General features: G+C 47.9%; 1 protein-coding gene across 1 annotated transcript in view; it reads left to right on the top strand.

The window, feature by feature from the left end:
- VANGL1 (VANGL planar cell polarity protein 1) overlaps positions 1-10,853 on the top strand; it is a 32,217-nt gene extending 21,364 nt beyond the window's left edge. The window contains exons 4-7 of the mRNA XM_075722249.1: positions 3,596-3,729; positions 7,038-7,170; positions 9,206-9,440; positions 10,593-10,853. Of these exons, the coding sequence (XP_075578364.1) occupies positions 3,596-3,729; positions 7,038-7,170; positions 9,206-9,440; positions 10,593-10,853 (763 nt within the window). The remainder of the gene's footprint in view (positions 1-3,595; positions 3,730-7,037; positions 7,171-9,205; positions 9,441-10,592) is intronic.
- Positions 10,854-16,074: the final 5,221 nt, after the last annotated feature.

Below are 16,074 nucleotides of genomic sequence, written 5' to 3'. Positions count from 1 at the left end.
CAAAAACACCTCCAAAAACCAAAGCAATGCTCCAGCCACACAAAATGCAAAGCAACAAAATGTAGAGCCTTACCGATATTGCCTACAAGGAAAACTGGGTTTCCGGTAGGTCACTGGCCTGTGCAAGAGGGTTTTTTTCTCATGTCATAGGTTTTCTGAGTCTGAACTGTTGCATGAAAATGCTTTTCGTGTCCTGATATGCTTTTCTATGTTCTGGTAGTTTGTTACAATGCCCGAAATACATTCAGCTGCCAGATCCGCTTGGTAGGACATGAGGATCCTTACTCTGACCCTCTCCAAACAGTCAATTAAGTATTAAAACTTTTTGTTCATTTTCTTCCTGCCCCTCCCCATTCTTTTCAAATCATAAATGCAAGGAAAGCCTTAGTTTGCTGAAGTGCATGGTGAACGAATGCAGTGACTTGACATGGTGCTGAACTCCTCCTGAGACACTTCTGCAAGGAAACAGCCTCTAAACGTGGGCTCTGGGAAGACTGCCAGTTTCCATTCCCATCGGAGCTGGCGTGTGGGTGGGTGGAGAGGAGGCTTGCTGTAGCCACTTCACCTTGCTTACAAGGCAGCAGAGGGTCTGCCCTGCAGCAGAAAGTCCCAAAAAACTGAATTTCTGTTGGGAGACAGCAGGCTTCCTTAGCGTTTTGCTTTGTTCCTTACTTGTTCCTCAGGCCTGCTCTGGACGCCTATTTGCTTGCAGTTACCCTCCTCCTTGCACGCTGTGTTGTGCAAGCGCATTGGGTCCCGTTCTGCTGGGCTTGTGATGGCTATGCATGTTTGGGGGGTTTCTTGTTGCTTTGCAGCTCCTGTGTGGGGCAGGGCTGGTTTGTCCTGTGCTGTGCAGGGTGAGGCTTCCCCTTGATGTGGGTGAAGAGATTGAGCAACACAACCCAGAAGGCTCTGATTCAGCTTTCTCCTTGCTCTTGCTAATTGCTGTGACCCTTCTAATTTTCTTGTCCGCAGCATCTTCTCTTTAATTCTTTTTTTTCTTCCCCCCCCCCCAAGACAATTTGACGAGTTGCAGTCCGGCTGTCTTCCTAACATGCCATGCTTAGAACAGGCTACATGGGAGACAGAAATGGGCTGGTAGAAATTTAGGAAACTGATGTTTAATTACAATTCTTTCCCTAGAGAGCAGACCCTCTGTGTGATTGGGGTACCTCATATGTGGGGCTGAGCCTGTACTGGATTTGCATCAGCAAAAAATAGCTGGGCTTTAATTTTCAGGGCAACGATGGTTGCTTATTGCAATGTAAAAGGTTTATTGTGTTTGGATTTTGGGTGCGTGTGCCAATGAATTGGTGGGATAGGTTATTTAGTGAGGGGATGGAAGGGCTAGTGGGTGGGGAAAGCTGGCATCCTGATGATAACGTTCTGGTGGGGTCCAGGGAAAATGTGTATGTATTGAAATAAATTATTCTCTCCTGTGATGCATTGTGCTTTGTCCTAATAGAACTAATGGAGCACCTCCCAAATGTTTCCCACTGCTGGGATGGAAGTTCTAATGCTGCCTGAAATGAGCACAATGTATTAGCAGAGTATAACTCTGTTCATTTTTTTCTTCTTGGTTTTAGTTGATCCTGGTTTTCCAAGTGGTGCGTTTTGAGATGAAACTCTATGGGGTTCTACCTTCCTGGGAAGTGGACATGGAAAAACTCGGTCATGTTTGAATGCAGTCAGAAGGGGGAATATGTGCTGCTGCCACATGACTTTTATGAAATTTTGTTTTTAAGCTGCAGCAAATTCACAGTAGAAATCAGAAGTTTGGCAGGGAGAAATACACCAGCTTTTCACTTGTTCTGTGTCAGTGCCTACGTGTGTGTGGCAGCGGGTCAGTCTGTACTACTTCATTAAAGGAAGATTATTTCCTTGATTAAATAGTGGCTTTTTATTCCATATCAGTAGCTGGGTGCTTCAATGGAGTTACTTTTAACAAACCTGATATGAGGAAATATGAAGGGCCAGCACTTGAAAAGTAAAGCTTCTTTAAGATGCTCTAGCAGCATGCAAAAGACCCCACCAAACAGTCCTAAAGATGGCATTTGCTTCAAAAGCTAAATTAATCATCTTAAAGGTACACTGCTAATGAAATATATGGTGCTGTACCATAATACTGACTGATGAAGGTACACAGCAAACAAGTCTGGGTTTGTTCTTCTTTCTCAGAATCTCGTGAATGGGCTGGCATGCATGCTTAATTCACTGATCAGTGGGAGGGGGACAGCTGGAAAATGAGGATGGCAGAGGGGGGGTGTGTGTGTGTTTAAATTACTGGGGCGTGATGCAGAAGTTTAATATTAGCACAAGATACAGGAAAATTTAAATTGCTCCTCTGGGAGCATGCATTGAATCAGTGGTAGTGCTGAGAATTGAATTTAGGTCTTAATTTGTTCATGTCTTATTTTCCCACGTTACCATCCTTGTAATGTTTTCTTCCTATGTTGTAATGTGTGAGAATACTTGGTTGCTTTCCTTAGGAGAGGCTTTGTTGGTAAGTGTGAACTTTACAATTAACTGGCAACAAATGTGTTGGCAGTTCGCTTATAATTTTTGTGGGTTCAAAATGAAATTAAGCGTGGGTTCTTGGCAAACTCCAGCTGGCTGAATCGGTGATCTTGGTGATTTGCTGAGAATACTACTGCCAGCCGGACGCCACGCTGGGGCATGAAGCCAGAGCAACGTGGAGAGAGCTGTGTCCTAGATCCTGCGTGCATGTTGGCTTTTTTTAAACACCATAGCTCTGGCTTGTTTTGAAATACCGTCCTACTTGTTAGTAGCAGTGCCTACAGACATCTCTCTCTGTTGTTGAAATGATTGCAAAGGAAGATACCTCTGGGTTGAGCCTTTCCTGCTGCTGGCGCGTGTGCTGTTTTGCTCCCGTGTGTCATCATTTTATGTGGAGGCATCCCTTCAAAGGGAGGGAGGGAGTGTCACTGCTCCTTATTCTGTCCCTCGCCTGGGATTTAACAAGCAATATTGAGGTAATCCCTTCTCTGGCAGCTGTGCTCCTCAGGCAGCGATCTTATCTTGCTGTGAAAGCTGAAAAGATTGGGCTCTTGTCAGTGCTCGGATGGAAGAGATCTGAGGAGCTGTGAGGTGCGGCTGAAAATGACTCAAAGGGAAAAGCATCCATCCTGAGCTGGTCCCTCCATCTAGGCTGGCCAGCTACAGCAAAACCAGCACAGTGCTCTGATCTTCAGCCTGGGAAAGGTCTCTGTGTCACAGCTGCCCTGCTGCTGAGGTGGGCTGAGCTTTCTTTCTGTGTGTTCCCATACTGCAGGCAGCTCAGTGCTTTGGTTTATGTTCTGTCCTTGTTTAGGGATTTCCTTTCATCCTCCTATTGAGGTGAGGGCAGAGACATTTATCTTGCACCTCAAATGAAATTTCAGGTCCTAGAGAGAGTAATTAATATTCTGCATATTGCATGATTATGTGGGCATGACAACAGTGTTCCAAATAATGTGGCTATTCTTTTTTTTAATTTTTTTTTTTTTTATTTTAAGGAAATGAAAGAACTTGTTGCATTTTGAGGGGTTTTGTCTTGTGTTTTTTGTTTTTTTTTTTTTTTCTTGTTTTCCCCTAGCATCCAGAGAGCTGCATTGGTGGTTCTGGAAAATTACTACAAAGATTTCACAGTCTACAACCCGGCCTTGTTAACAGCCTCCAAATCCCGTGCAGCCAAGCACATGGCTGGCCTGAAGGTCTACAATGTTGATGGTAGGTGAGGTGAAATGTAGTCTCTGAGACTGGGTGGGATGGGGAAGGGCTGGGTTGGCTTTATGCTTTGTTATGCACACATTCTCACCTTTTTGCTTTGCCAAATCCTTGTCTCTTGCTGGAAATCTTCCGAACAGTGGTTCCAGATGACTTTACAGATGCATTTAGTCCACAATAAGGCTTTTGTCTTTGCCAGGTGAAACAGCCAAGTTTTGGGTCAGGCGTAATTATCATGTGGCTTGACAAGCGCTTTTTGGCACTGCTGCTTGTTTTAGGCAGCCTCTGCTTTTTGTCACCCTTGGGTCATTTCCTTGGCTGTGCTAGTATAATAAACACAACTTTTAACCTAAATGAGTTCCTCAGTCTTCTACCATGCCACTTCCACAGGCAGCCTTCAGGAAAGTGGAGGAGGTTGATACCGATGTGGGAAGAAGCAGCAGCCTTAGCAGTAAATTAGCTATGCCTGGCTTATGTGTGGCCATCTCCCAAGTCATCGTGATGCTAAGCAGTTCATGGAAATTCAGAGACAGATAACTATCCCTCTTGAGCTTTGCCATTCTACAAACCTGTTTCAAAATTTCGGGCTTTAAAGAGGCCTGTGGGAGGATGGATGGGTGGATCTCTGTGGACACTCAAAGCAGTGAAAACTGGACTTAATCATTTGATACTCTTAAACCCTATCAGTGAAAGCTAGGATTGATAAGCAGGGTGTGCCCAGCCATCACAGCCTTTATAAAAAGTGCACATTCCTTTGATGGAAGAGCTGAAGTTGTGTAGGGAAGCTTTTATGGAGAAGTCCTGTGACAAGATGTGGTAAGGCACATCCTACCCTTGAATTTGTTAGTATTGAAAGGCTTTGAGAGCTGGAAGGGAGAAGGGACTGAAGGGATTTAGCTGGGCAAGGTGGCTCTGCATGCAGGGTGTGGAGACCAAAATATGATAAATATCTGTCAGATGGGAAAACACGAGACATGATTGTTTTACCTTCAACAAAGCTTCAGTGCCTTATGGGTTTGGTTTTGGGTTTGTGTTTTTTTTATTTTTGATGACTTCAGAAGTTTCAAAGACCTTATTCTAAATGTTTCCCCAAACCTGATGCAGCACTCCTGAGTCCGTAAAATTAATTGGAGGTTTAGATCCTTAGAGATGTCCCCATCCTGACAGAGGAAGGTGAAGGGAAGCAAGGGGGAGGGAGAGGGTCAGGCTTGCTCATCGTGTGTCCCCTGCTACCTGGAGCGAAGAAGCTCTCAGGTGGGAGAGAATGAATTGAGTTGGAGAGGGGAAGCAAACACACTTGCTCTGCACTTTTCTAGAGGTGAAATTTTTCATTCCAACTGCTCACTCTCAATGAGGCCTGGTGTGTGGAAAGTGAGGGCTTCCCAGTCCCACAGCTGTCTGCACACCATTCAAACCGAACGGCCTGCCAGGCTGGCTGCAGGGCGTGCCATTCTGGTTACTAGCCAGCTTGTCTTCTCCTGCACTGCAGCATCTCTTCAGGAGGTGGCAGGGGTTCTGTTCCTGCAGCACCTGCTGGGACATTGGGACTCCCAAGCTCAGAGGAAAGACTGCTGGTCTGGTAGCCTTAGTAGCTTAGCAGCTGTGAGCTCACAAAACTTTGTTGGAAGAGAAGGAACCAGAAGCAAGCTCCACATGTGGCTGGCAGGCCTTTCCAAGTGTCAAGTTCATGAGCCTGGCAGGACCTGAAAACTCGTGCCTTCCATTTTGGGGCAGCACTGGTTCCCTGGGCTGTTCCTTGTGCAATGCCGCTGCCTTTGAGGACGTGGAGATCTCAGGCTTAGAGGCATGTCCTTAAGAAGATTCTCATCCATTTTACGAAGCGGAGTGTAGTTCTGGCTGCAGTGTACTGTGGCATCCTGACAGTCTCATACAGTGTCCATGTGAAAAGACAGTAATGCTATTAAGGCAGCCTAATTTGTTGGCAGCTTTTGTATTTGATACTGGAGCAGCCAGGAAGGAAAAACATCTTGCTGTAATCTCTCTTATATAGAGTGGGGAGGCTCACCTTCAAAACCAGGATTTTCATTGCCAGGCATAGTCAACAAGGCAAATTACAGTTCTAACCCAAATTTGGGAGTTAGTGTCCCCCTTGAGTCATATCCTCCATTTCAGGGCTGTCAAAATCTGAAGTGTTTAAACTCTTAAGAAGCTGTCTGTGTGAACGCTCGTCCTTCCCACTGCTGAGCTGCAGGCTTCTGTTTTGGAATCTGGTTTGTGCTTTTTAGGAAAAAATTAACAAGTTGCCCTTGCATGAGCAGAACAATTTTAAGCATGTCTGTGGAAATTGATTGGCCCTAACCACTGCGAGTTGAAATTGTGGGCTTTCAGAGCAGTTAGTCAGAAAAGCAGCTCTTGGTGGTTTGGAGACAGTCCTGGATTTCTCCTTTTTCCCTCTGGGTAGACCCACCTTTGTCCTCCATCTAGATAAAAGGGTTGGTAGACTCTTCTGGGGCAACAATTTTTTTTTCCCCCCTCTGTGCCCAAACAGCCAGAGCTGTGAGCTTCATGGAGGAACTGCAGAAACTACTACTACATTTTAAGGTCACTAGTTAAGGTCCTGTAGTGTAGACAGCTCTGTCGCTTGTCCAGGTGTTAGACCAGACTGCAGCTTCCCTGTTCCTGTAGCTGTGTAGGATCTGTTGACAGCAACAGAAGCGCTAATGGCAGGTGCTGCTCTCGGAGCTTTGAGAGGCTACTATGCATATAGAACCCAGCCTACCCTATTGCAGGACTGCTGTTCTGACAGCATCTGCCCTTCTGGAAGACCCTATGCTTTGTCTAGAGATGACCCTGCTGCCTCTGCATCCTCTCTATACTCCCTGCATGTAACTGTCTGGAGTTTGGCTTTCATTCATTCATCTCCATGTCTCTTGATGTTCTTGTTTGTCTTTCTCCTCTTTGCAACTCCCCACTTCTTGGTGCTCTCATACTGTATTGTTGCTGAAATGTGGTGTGTTCCAGCTGCCTTTGCCTTCAAACTGAAAACATATATAATGGGTGGTAAGTTGCATCCTTGGCATGTGCACCTCACCCCTGCCTTTGTGTACGTTGCGTGAGATCCTTTATCCCAACTAACTTCCCTTGTCCACAAGCCAAAGCCCTGCTGTCTAGCAGGGTTTCTGTCGGAGCTCCTGAGGGCTGGGGAAGGGTTTACAGCCTTGGATGCAAAGGTTGGAGCCACAGAACACTTGTGACAGGTGCTGTGGGGTGCTGGTCTGTCCCAGCCCCAGTCCTGTGGCAGTAACGCCACCTTTCTTGTTTCCTTTCTGCTCGTCCTCCCCTCCCCAAAGGCCCAGGTAACAACGCCTCGGGGCAGTCCCGTGCCATGATTGCAGCCGCGGCCCGTCGCAGGGACTCCAGTCACAATGAACTCTACTATGAAGAGGCTGACCACGAGCGCCGAGTGAAAAAACGCCGTGCAAGGTAAAGCTGTCCCTTCCCGGGTGCTGCTCCCCAGCGCCATGAGGCTCAGTCACATGGGGCTTGTTGAGCCTGATGAGACAGGGGGAACCCTTGATTAAGGGCTGGGGGTTGGCTGTAAATCTGTCATAGCGAAGCAGCGTATGAAACCCAGATGCATAAGGGATGGTGACAGCTTGCAGCTGGAATTATCTGCAGAACATTCATAAAGCAGAGCTCATGTTTACTGTGCCAGATAAGCTAATGCAATGTCACGGATTAGGGAATAGTCCAGTGCTTGACAAATCTGTAGTTACTTGCTGTAGGAAATCCCATTACTTCCCCTATGCCCAGGCTTGTTTTCTCAGCTCACATAATCCAGGGACAGGATCGGTGGAGCACTTGGTGTTGCCTGTTCATGGGCGAGGAGAGTATTTGTGTTTGCAGACTACTAAAAGGGGCAGTTTGCCCTTTTCAATGAGTTGCGGAGGAAAGACGTGACCAGAACTGGTTGTGTTTTATTTTGGAACATAGGTATGTTTTCTGCCAGTCACACTTAGGCTGCAGAGTTGATGCTGTGTTGAGGTGACCGGAGATAGTGCATCTGTTTGCTCTGGAGCCTAATTACAGTTTGTACTTAGCATACATAACAGTTTGAGGCAAGTTACTTACAGACAGGCACCCCTGAACTGAGCTGTGTTTGGAAGGAATGTGCCGTAACTGGAAGGAGCTGGCTTTTTTTGTGTTTTCTTTTGGCAGTTTTTATTTCATTGGGAAAGTGCTGGCACAGTGTCTCCCCCGGCCTGCTTCGGTCTGACCTGTGCTCCATAGCCACTGTCTTTTGGGCTCTCTTCCAGCCTCGGAGCAAGAGGAACTTCAACTTTCCTTTCCGTGCAATGTAGCATCCTAACTCGGGCACATCTCCCTTGCTTGCTGAATTTGGTTAGAACAGCTGCTTAGTCAGAGGAAAACCATCAGTCACTGGAAGACCAGGCCAGATGTTTCAAAGGAGGAAGGTCAGAACTGCAACAAAAAGACGTGAAGAGATTAGAAACTGATTTCCACCCCCCACCTTCCCCAAGTCAAATGAAACAAAATGGGCAGGGGTCAGGGCTTCTCATGCTGTTTCTCGTATATAGTCTGAATGTGGTATGCTATACCTCTGCTTGTTGTGAGGCAGCTTCCCCTGGCTTTAAGATGCTTTGGGTATTGAGGGCAGCGTGGACAGAAGTTGGTGACTTGAGTGGAAACCTAGTGTGAAACAAGTCCTTTCTGGAGGGGCAAAAGAGTTTTGTTGAGTGACTCTTCCATTATCGTTATTTTTCCCTCACTAACTGCAGTGTAGCCCCTCACTTGGTATCTAGTACTGGGCTAACTTGAAAGTGTCGTATGGCATCTGTTTGCCTTTTTATGGCGTGGTCTTGCTGTTTGCTCACCTGTGCCAACACAGGAATGGTTTGCAGACGATGTCTCTTAGCTGCAGCATTAGGAGTGAAGACGGGAGCTCTGTCACTGTTCAGTGTAGGGGTGCAGAACAGTCATTCAGCAGCACAAGGTCTGTACCCAGTCGATGTAAATCAGAGCAGATTGCAGTTTGTGAGCACAGAGTCACAGAGCAGTCTGTACTAGCTTATAGCCAGCCCCTTCCTGACTGCTTGCCCATCCTTATGCTTCACACTGCAGTACTGTATGCTGGAACCGTTGTTTTCAAAGACGTGCATTAAATGCAAGGGCAGCTGTGTCTTGTTTGAGTCATGTAGCTGATGTTTATGCTGTGTTGGCAGAACCAAGTACGACACTCAGGCTTTTAAAGTCTTAATCCTGGTTTATGACCCTCATTTGCTGGATGGCTTGGGCAGGGAAAGAAAAGCTGCTGTCTACCCCTCAGACTACTGTCAGTAGAGAAGATTTTATGTAAATTGTCTGATGGCAGGCAGTGAGTCAGTGGCAGAGACGGGAATAGGAGCTTGTAAATCCTGACTCCCAGGCTCTGCCTTAACCACAGACCCATCCTACCTCTCTTGTTGTGACTCTTACTGTCCCAATTTTCCTTATGCAGGCTTGTAGTTGCAGTAGAGGAGGCTTTCACTCACATTAAACGCCTCCAGGCAGAGGAACAGCAGAAAGCTCCAGGAGAGATGATGGACCCCCGAGAAGCAGCCCAGGCAATCTTCCCCTCCATGGCAAGAGCTCTGCAGAAGTACCTTCGGACCACCCGCCAGCAACAGTACCACAGCATGGAGAGCATCTTGCAACACTTGTCCTTCTGCATCACCAATAACATGACACCAAAGGTAATGCTTTCTCTAATGTTGGTGCAGGAAGGAGGGAGAAAGGGATAGCACATCTGTGTGTGCATGCAGAACAGAAAATTGTCAGGGGAGGTGAGTGGAGGTTTTCATCGTTGCTGCCTGTGATATCAATGCATTGTAGGTTGCATCAGGTCTTAAAGGGAAGTAATGTTTCCTCTACAGCATCATCTGTCTCTTGATCTGAAAGTGCCTATGAGATAATTGTTCTCATATCCAGTTCAGCAAAGGGAGTACCAAAGTGTCCAAGACAGTGGCCTTGAGTCACAGGTCCCAGCTGGCTCATGGTAGCTGCATTTTGGACTGCTGCTGATTATCACCTAAAGTCCCTGTCTGTCTCAGTGTTTCTTATTTGTGGGCTGCTTGGTCGAATGTCAGTTTGCTGCTTCACACCCTGACTGTGACTGTTGACTTGCAGGCACAGGAAGGGACTGAATGATGAGGGAAACGGGTCACACTCTCCGCCTTCCCCTCTAAAAACACCCCACAATCCTAGAGAAGGGTTAGAAATGCAAACATTTACTCCTGGGCATTTACCCTGGACTTACTACGCTAAGAGCAGAAATGTTGTCGAGATGGGACTTAGCACCCTCTCACTGGGGTCCACCTGGGACCTCACCCAGGTATGCAAGGGGGAGTTCTGCTGCCATTAAGATTGCAATGACAACTTTAAAACACAAGCGACATCAAATGGTTTTCCCTGTTCTGCTTTCAGTTTTGCAGCCTCAGGCTGCAAACATGGAAACCTTAGCTTGGCCTGAAGAAGGGAGGGCCAGCTATCCCATCTGCCTGTCTGGGACTACAGTTTTGGGGTGGGTGATGGGGCTAGTAGGGGAGAAATTACCTCTGCTCTACTGAACTGCTGCTGGATGGCAGTGCTGATAACAGAAGTCAGGGCTATAGCTTTGCAAGCTTGCTGGGATGGGCTGAAAGAGGATGATCTGGTGGTTGTGTCTGCTCCTGGGGTCTGAAAATCTGGGAGGGACTGGGGAGAGGATGTCTTCTAAAGCGTGGAAGCTGAAACCATTTGCAGCATGGCAAGCCTGTGCTCGCGGAGCTGTAGCTGGAGATGGGAAGAGAGCATCAATGCAGAACAAGTTGCGGAGCCAGCGCTAACGCGTGTCCCTGTCTTGGCAGGCATTCCTGGAGCGTTACCTCAACCCGGGCCCAACCCTCCAGTACGACAGGGATCGCTGGTTCTCCAAGCAGTGGACGCTTGTCAGCGAGGAAGCGGTCACAAGCGGGTTACAAGATGGCATTGTTTTTGTCCTCAAGTGCTTGGACTTCAGCCTTGTTGTTAATGTGAAGAAAATCCCCTTCATCAAACTCTCAGAAGAGTTCATAGACCCTAAATCTCATAAATTTGTCCTCCGCTTACAGTCTGAGACTTCAGTCTAAGGGATTTTGAGGGTGGGTTGTTTGGGGATTTTTTTTTTTTTTCAATATTGTGCTTTTGGGTTTAATTTCCCCAATGCTGACTGAAACTGGCAGATGATGGACCAGTAATATTTGACCATCTGCACTTTATTTGGAAAGGGGAGGGGGGAGTTGGGATTTCTTATCTAGAAAGAAATATCTTAAGAGGCGACAGGGTGACTTGGCTCGGTTAGCTCAGCCTTGGAGACAGAACAGATTTTTTTCTCCCCCCCTCCCCCTCTCCCTTTTCCAGGCATACTGTAAATCTCATGCTCTCTCTTTCTCTGCACGATTGCAACGTCGGTATTTTTGTTGGAGCACTGCCTTATGCCGTGCACGCGCCTGCGCTTTTGTGTGTCTGCTTTTGCTACCTGTAGCTGTTTATGAGAGCGTGTTGCTCACCTCTCCACTACAGAAACCTGCTTGCAAGGGGGGGTTTGCAGTCCCTGTTCATTTGGGGAAGAGAGGGTATCAAAGGGGGGGTGGGGTGTGAGAGGGCTGCTTCTGTGAGCCACCTAATCTGGAGACTGAAGACTTACTCTCTTCCTCCTCCTCTCCATGTGCCCTCTTCTGTCAATGCTGGACCTGTACTAGCATAGGGGGATGGTTTTGCTCTCTGTCTCTCTGAAGTTGCTTGTCTTGAACTGCATCAGCCCATCTTGCAGCTCTTCAATTTTTTTTTTTTTTTAACCAGTGCTTGTTAGTGAAACTGTTCTGTGTGACACAGTTCCCTGTTATCTCTCACCTGCTTCCCTCTCTCCTGCTTGCCTGCATCTGTGTCAGGCACTCCCAAGGCTCCCTGTTTCTGTCCCTTCTGTCTGGCTTTCTGAATGTGTTTCTCCAGCCACAGTCCCCTCAGGGTCTGCCTTACTGCCGCTTCCTTTTGCACCTGCAAGAGCTGCGTATTTGCACTGGCACAGGGTAGGTAAGTAGCTGGCTTCTCCTCAGATAAATCACAGACCCTCCCTATGTCTGACAGCCTCTTTGAGGGGAAGGGGAGTGCAGGCAGGAATGTGCCCCTCCCTTTCCAGCCGGCTTCAAGTGTGTCTGGAGGAAAGACGGGCAAAAGCACTTCCCTCCTTGAGGAGAGGAGCCAGGGAAGGGCTACCTCTGCCACATGCACTTGCTTTGGAGAACTGCTGTGCTCTGGAAACACTGCAGTGTGTCCTTCCCCACCATACGCCTTCAGCTATAGCTAAGAAATACCAAACTATGTCTGAATGTTGAAAATCTGCCTGCCTTTATTGGCCTTTCTGTACTGCAGGAGTTTCTGCTCAATGCTGGGATCTGCTCCTGTGAGAGATGCGTAGCTCTTAAATTGCAGTTTGGTTTGTAAGGCTGCCTTTGTCCATCAGTGCAGCTTTTGTGTGTGACTTTTGTCTTGAGATGTGTGGAGTTTTGAAAGGTTTGCTTTTAACGATGAGTCTAAACCGGTGTCTGAAGTCTGATTGCCGGCACAGGGCATTGCATGACTCTGGAGCTAGCTCCAAGGCCAGCAGTGACCTGCCTTCAGTCAGGTCCTTCCAGGAGTCCCCCAGCTCTGTGGCAGTGGATTTGTGTGTGTGAATGCAAACACTTGATTCATTCTGCCCAGTCTTTTGCCATGCAAATATCTCTACCAGGCAGGAGCTGATCTGCCTTCCATATGGATGTCTTAATACAGAGGGCCCCAGTTCAGCAAGGTACATAAGCCAGTGCCTTTCACTGCCAGGGTGGCATTGTCTTCCGAGGGGGCCTGTGACAGCCCTTTCTGTCCCCTTAGGCCTTCCCTGGGCTCCATCACCAGCTCGTGGGGCTGCCCCCCACTCCCACCAGCGTGAGGTGGCCCAGCTGTGGCCAGGGAGTGGGTCTTTGCCAGTCTTGCATGGCATGGCTGGTGTGGGCTGGCCAGTGCCCACCACTGGTGGGAGGGAGCAGCCTTAAGCAGGGGGTCCAGCCCCTTCCAGCTTCAGCAGCAATGGAGCTGCATGTTCAGGAGCACCTGTGGATAGTCCTCTTGGGATCAAGGGAGCACCCTGGTGAGCAAGGGTCAAAAGTGGTGATTCCCCATCCAAGTGACACCAGCAGTGTCCTGCATCTTTCTTACAAGTGCGTGGTAGTCACCTGGATCCTGTTTTCTCCACGTAATGTGCCAGATGTGGTTGTGAAGAAACGGGATGGCATGGTACATGTCGGGATCACGCACACATCCCTTAAAGGATGGGAAGTAGGTAGAGTTTTCCCTTCTCTAAGCTTAGTGTTTGGGTTTCTTTCTAGGTCAGGCTTTCTGGTAGTCTGTACGGGAACTCCTTTATTGACTGTGGCCTTTGCAGTATTTCATTTTGAAAAAATAGATTATTTTCTTCCCTCCTTACAAAAAAAAAAAAAAAAGGAGCATGTAGTGTCTCACACCTTGGCTCTCCTAAAGATGCGTGTATCTGGCTTTTATGATGTGTATAACCAGTAAGGTGGGAGAGACTGGGAGTAGCTTGGGAGACTGTGGAGCACTTATGCCTGTGTGGAGGCTACTGCCTGTAGCTGAATTGGCTCATTTCTGTGAAGCCAGAACAAGAACCACCTTGCCGGGGGCTTGGGTGTGCCATGTGCGTGAGAGCACCTTGTCTCGGGCACCTCTGCAAAACTTTCTTACTTTCCCAGGATTTCCTTTCCCTTTCCTTTTCCCTCCCCTGCGAGGGGAGTTGTCTGACAGTATCTGCTCAGGAAACTCATGTCTTAATTGCGTTAAATCCTTGAACACATGGAGAACCAGACGGAAGCGGCATGTGCTCGCTCCGGATCTGCTTCCTCATCTGTGTGCTGTGGTTCAGCGCTGCCTTTTCTGCCTGCTGCCGAAAAGGACAGTTAATGGGGGCCAACTCCTACATTAAACGCTCTTCCTTGTGTCAGTAGTGCGAGAGCTTTGCCTGATGAAATCTGAAGGAGAGGACTGGGCCTCTCAAATGGTCTCTTTACCAATGCAACTGACTTAGGGGTGAGGGCAGACCAAAAGGGGAATCGGGACTCCTGAGTGTTCCCTCTTGTTTCCCCTTTCTGTGCAAAATCAGGGGACCACTGTCATACCTACCTCACTGGGGTGTTGTGAGGCTAAACTCAACTTGTCATCAAGTGCTTTGAGGTCCACAGATGGATCTGTGGCACCTATCTATAGGAATTCGGACTCTTTATAAAAATACTGCGTGGTGAGAACAGACTGGTTTGTTTAACTCTGTTTATAGCCAGCTAATGAGTAAGAATCGAGTCACAGGGAATGAAGCTCTGATCCAAATCCTGCAGTCCTTACTTCTGCAGAGCTTGCCAAGAGCTGAGCATAAATAAGGCTTGTAGGGTTTGCCAGCCAAGCGCAGGCTGTTTTCCTCCAAATGACTCTCCTATCCTGCATTGTCTCCTTGCACGTATTCTCCCTCCTTCCTCCCAGCTTGGATGCTTGTACCTGGCTGGGAATTGGTTTGTTTTTTTTTTTTTTTTAGAATTCAAGTGGTTTATAAGACAACCCTGTTTGTGGTGAAGTGGGCAATGTTCCTTGCAGTGGACATCCTTCACTAAAGGCTGAACCATTCGATAGGGTGCTGTGTTGCCCCACTCCTCCGTTCCATGTTGGTGTTTTTCCTGTGACTCTCAAGTATGCTGCTCAGATACTTTAAAGGCTTTGGTTTTGCTCTCAGACTTGTTACAGCCTAAATCCAAAACCATGCTGAGATCTTCCAAAACCAGATGCAGCGAAGACTTTCAACTGTTCCAGAGCAGATGGAAATGGCTGTGGGTTTCCATGAAGGCTGGCTTTCTCTTTCATGGCTGAAGAGTGAAAGATTGAGATTTATTGCAGCTTCTAGGAGTGTAGGGGCAGATACTAGACCCTTCATACCTTGCCAGTCCTGTAACTAGGCTTGAGTAAAGGTTGTAGGCACATCTGGTAGCCTCTCGTTGCCATGTGGCTGCAGCTGTCCTTGTATAGGCTCTGTGGGGCTGCCCCAGGTCTCAGACTCCTTTCCCGCTCCGGGAGCGGAGCAGGCAGCGCTCTCAGAAGTGTAAGCATTTTAGCACTCCCCTCCATAGCGTACCAGTCCCTGACCAAGCCCCTGTGGTTGGCTTGCGGGGGGTGGGGGGCTGCTTGCAACTACCAGTTTACACCCTGCAGAGGGGAAATGTTGCTACCCATGCACCCCTGTAGGCAGCAGGGAAGCTGGGGTGGGATGCACCATGCATGAAAGGGTGGTGGGATGCAGCTTGCTTGCAGAGCAAGGTCGGCTCCTGCTTCTGGGGTTGTCCTGGGTGCCTTCAAGAGCAATCTTCTCTGAAGGGGGATATTGGAGAGAAAGGCAGATCTGATTTCAGCTTCTGCCAGCTATTCCTCTGACTTCTGGCTCTCAAAATTTTCCTGCCAGCAACTTCAGTCACTCCACCTCCAGCTCCCGTCCTCCCCTCCATGTATTTTTCCCTAAAGTTCCCTAGTGAGGCAGAACAAGTATACACTGGGATGGGAGGTGCTGGGGCTGCAGCTTGGAGCTTGGGGGCAGCTCATGATAAGGTGCCAAGTTTGGGGGAAGTCTGAACAAACCCCAGTCCTCACAGAGCCTCTTAACCTTTTCCTTTGGGATGGGGATCACCACGCAAGGCGTCAGGAATCAGCTGTTGCCAAGTATGCCAAAAGCTGCAGGGAAGCAGTTTCTGAAGCTGGCCCTGCATATGCAGCTTTTAAGTCTTGTTTGAGATGTGCTCATTTCCAACACTTGCTGCTGAAGAAACTGGAAAGATCCATACCATGCTAAACGTGGAAACCTATTCAAGCCAATTTCATCTTGCTTACCAAAATGTGTAAATCTGTGCTTTTCAAAGGTAAAACAAAAGTCTTGCAGTGTTTTGCAAAAATGCTGTAGTCTGGTCCCAGACTCTGCTATTCAGTTGCACTCAGTTCTGCCCTGCTGTATGAGAGCTGTTTGCGAGATGTATGCGCAGATGTCTGTTTCCTCATTCAGCTTGTGTGTTTGTATGCTTTTTCCCTTATAGATGTGTGCATTATACATGTATAAAGCCTCAAGCCAGGCTTGGTGGTTCAGTATTTAAACTGTGTTAAGAAGGAAGTGCTCTTGGGATTGAGCTGTTGGGTTTGTTTGGTTTTCTTTTTTTTAAATTAACACCCCCCCCCCCCCCCCCCCCCCCCCCCAAAAAAAAAACCAACCCACCCCAAATTTCTGTTCTCCTGAAA

Source organism: Pelecanus crispus, chromosome 1 (genome assembly GCF_030463565.1).
Source record: "Pelecanus crispus isolate bPelCri1 chromosome 1, bPelCri1.pri, whole genome shotgun sequence".
Classification (NCBI taxonomy): Eukaryota; Metazoa; Chordata; class Aves; order Pelecaniformes; family Pelecanidae; genus Pelecanus; species Pelecanus crispus.
This window is presented reverse-complemented; position numbering and strand designations above follow the sequence as displayed.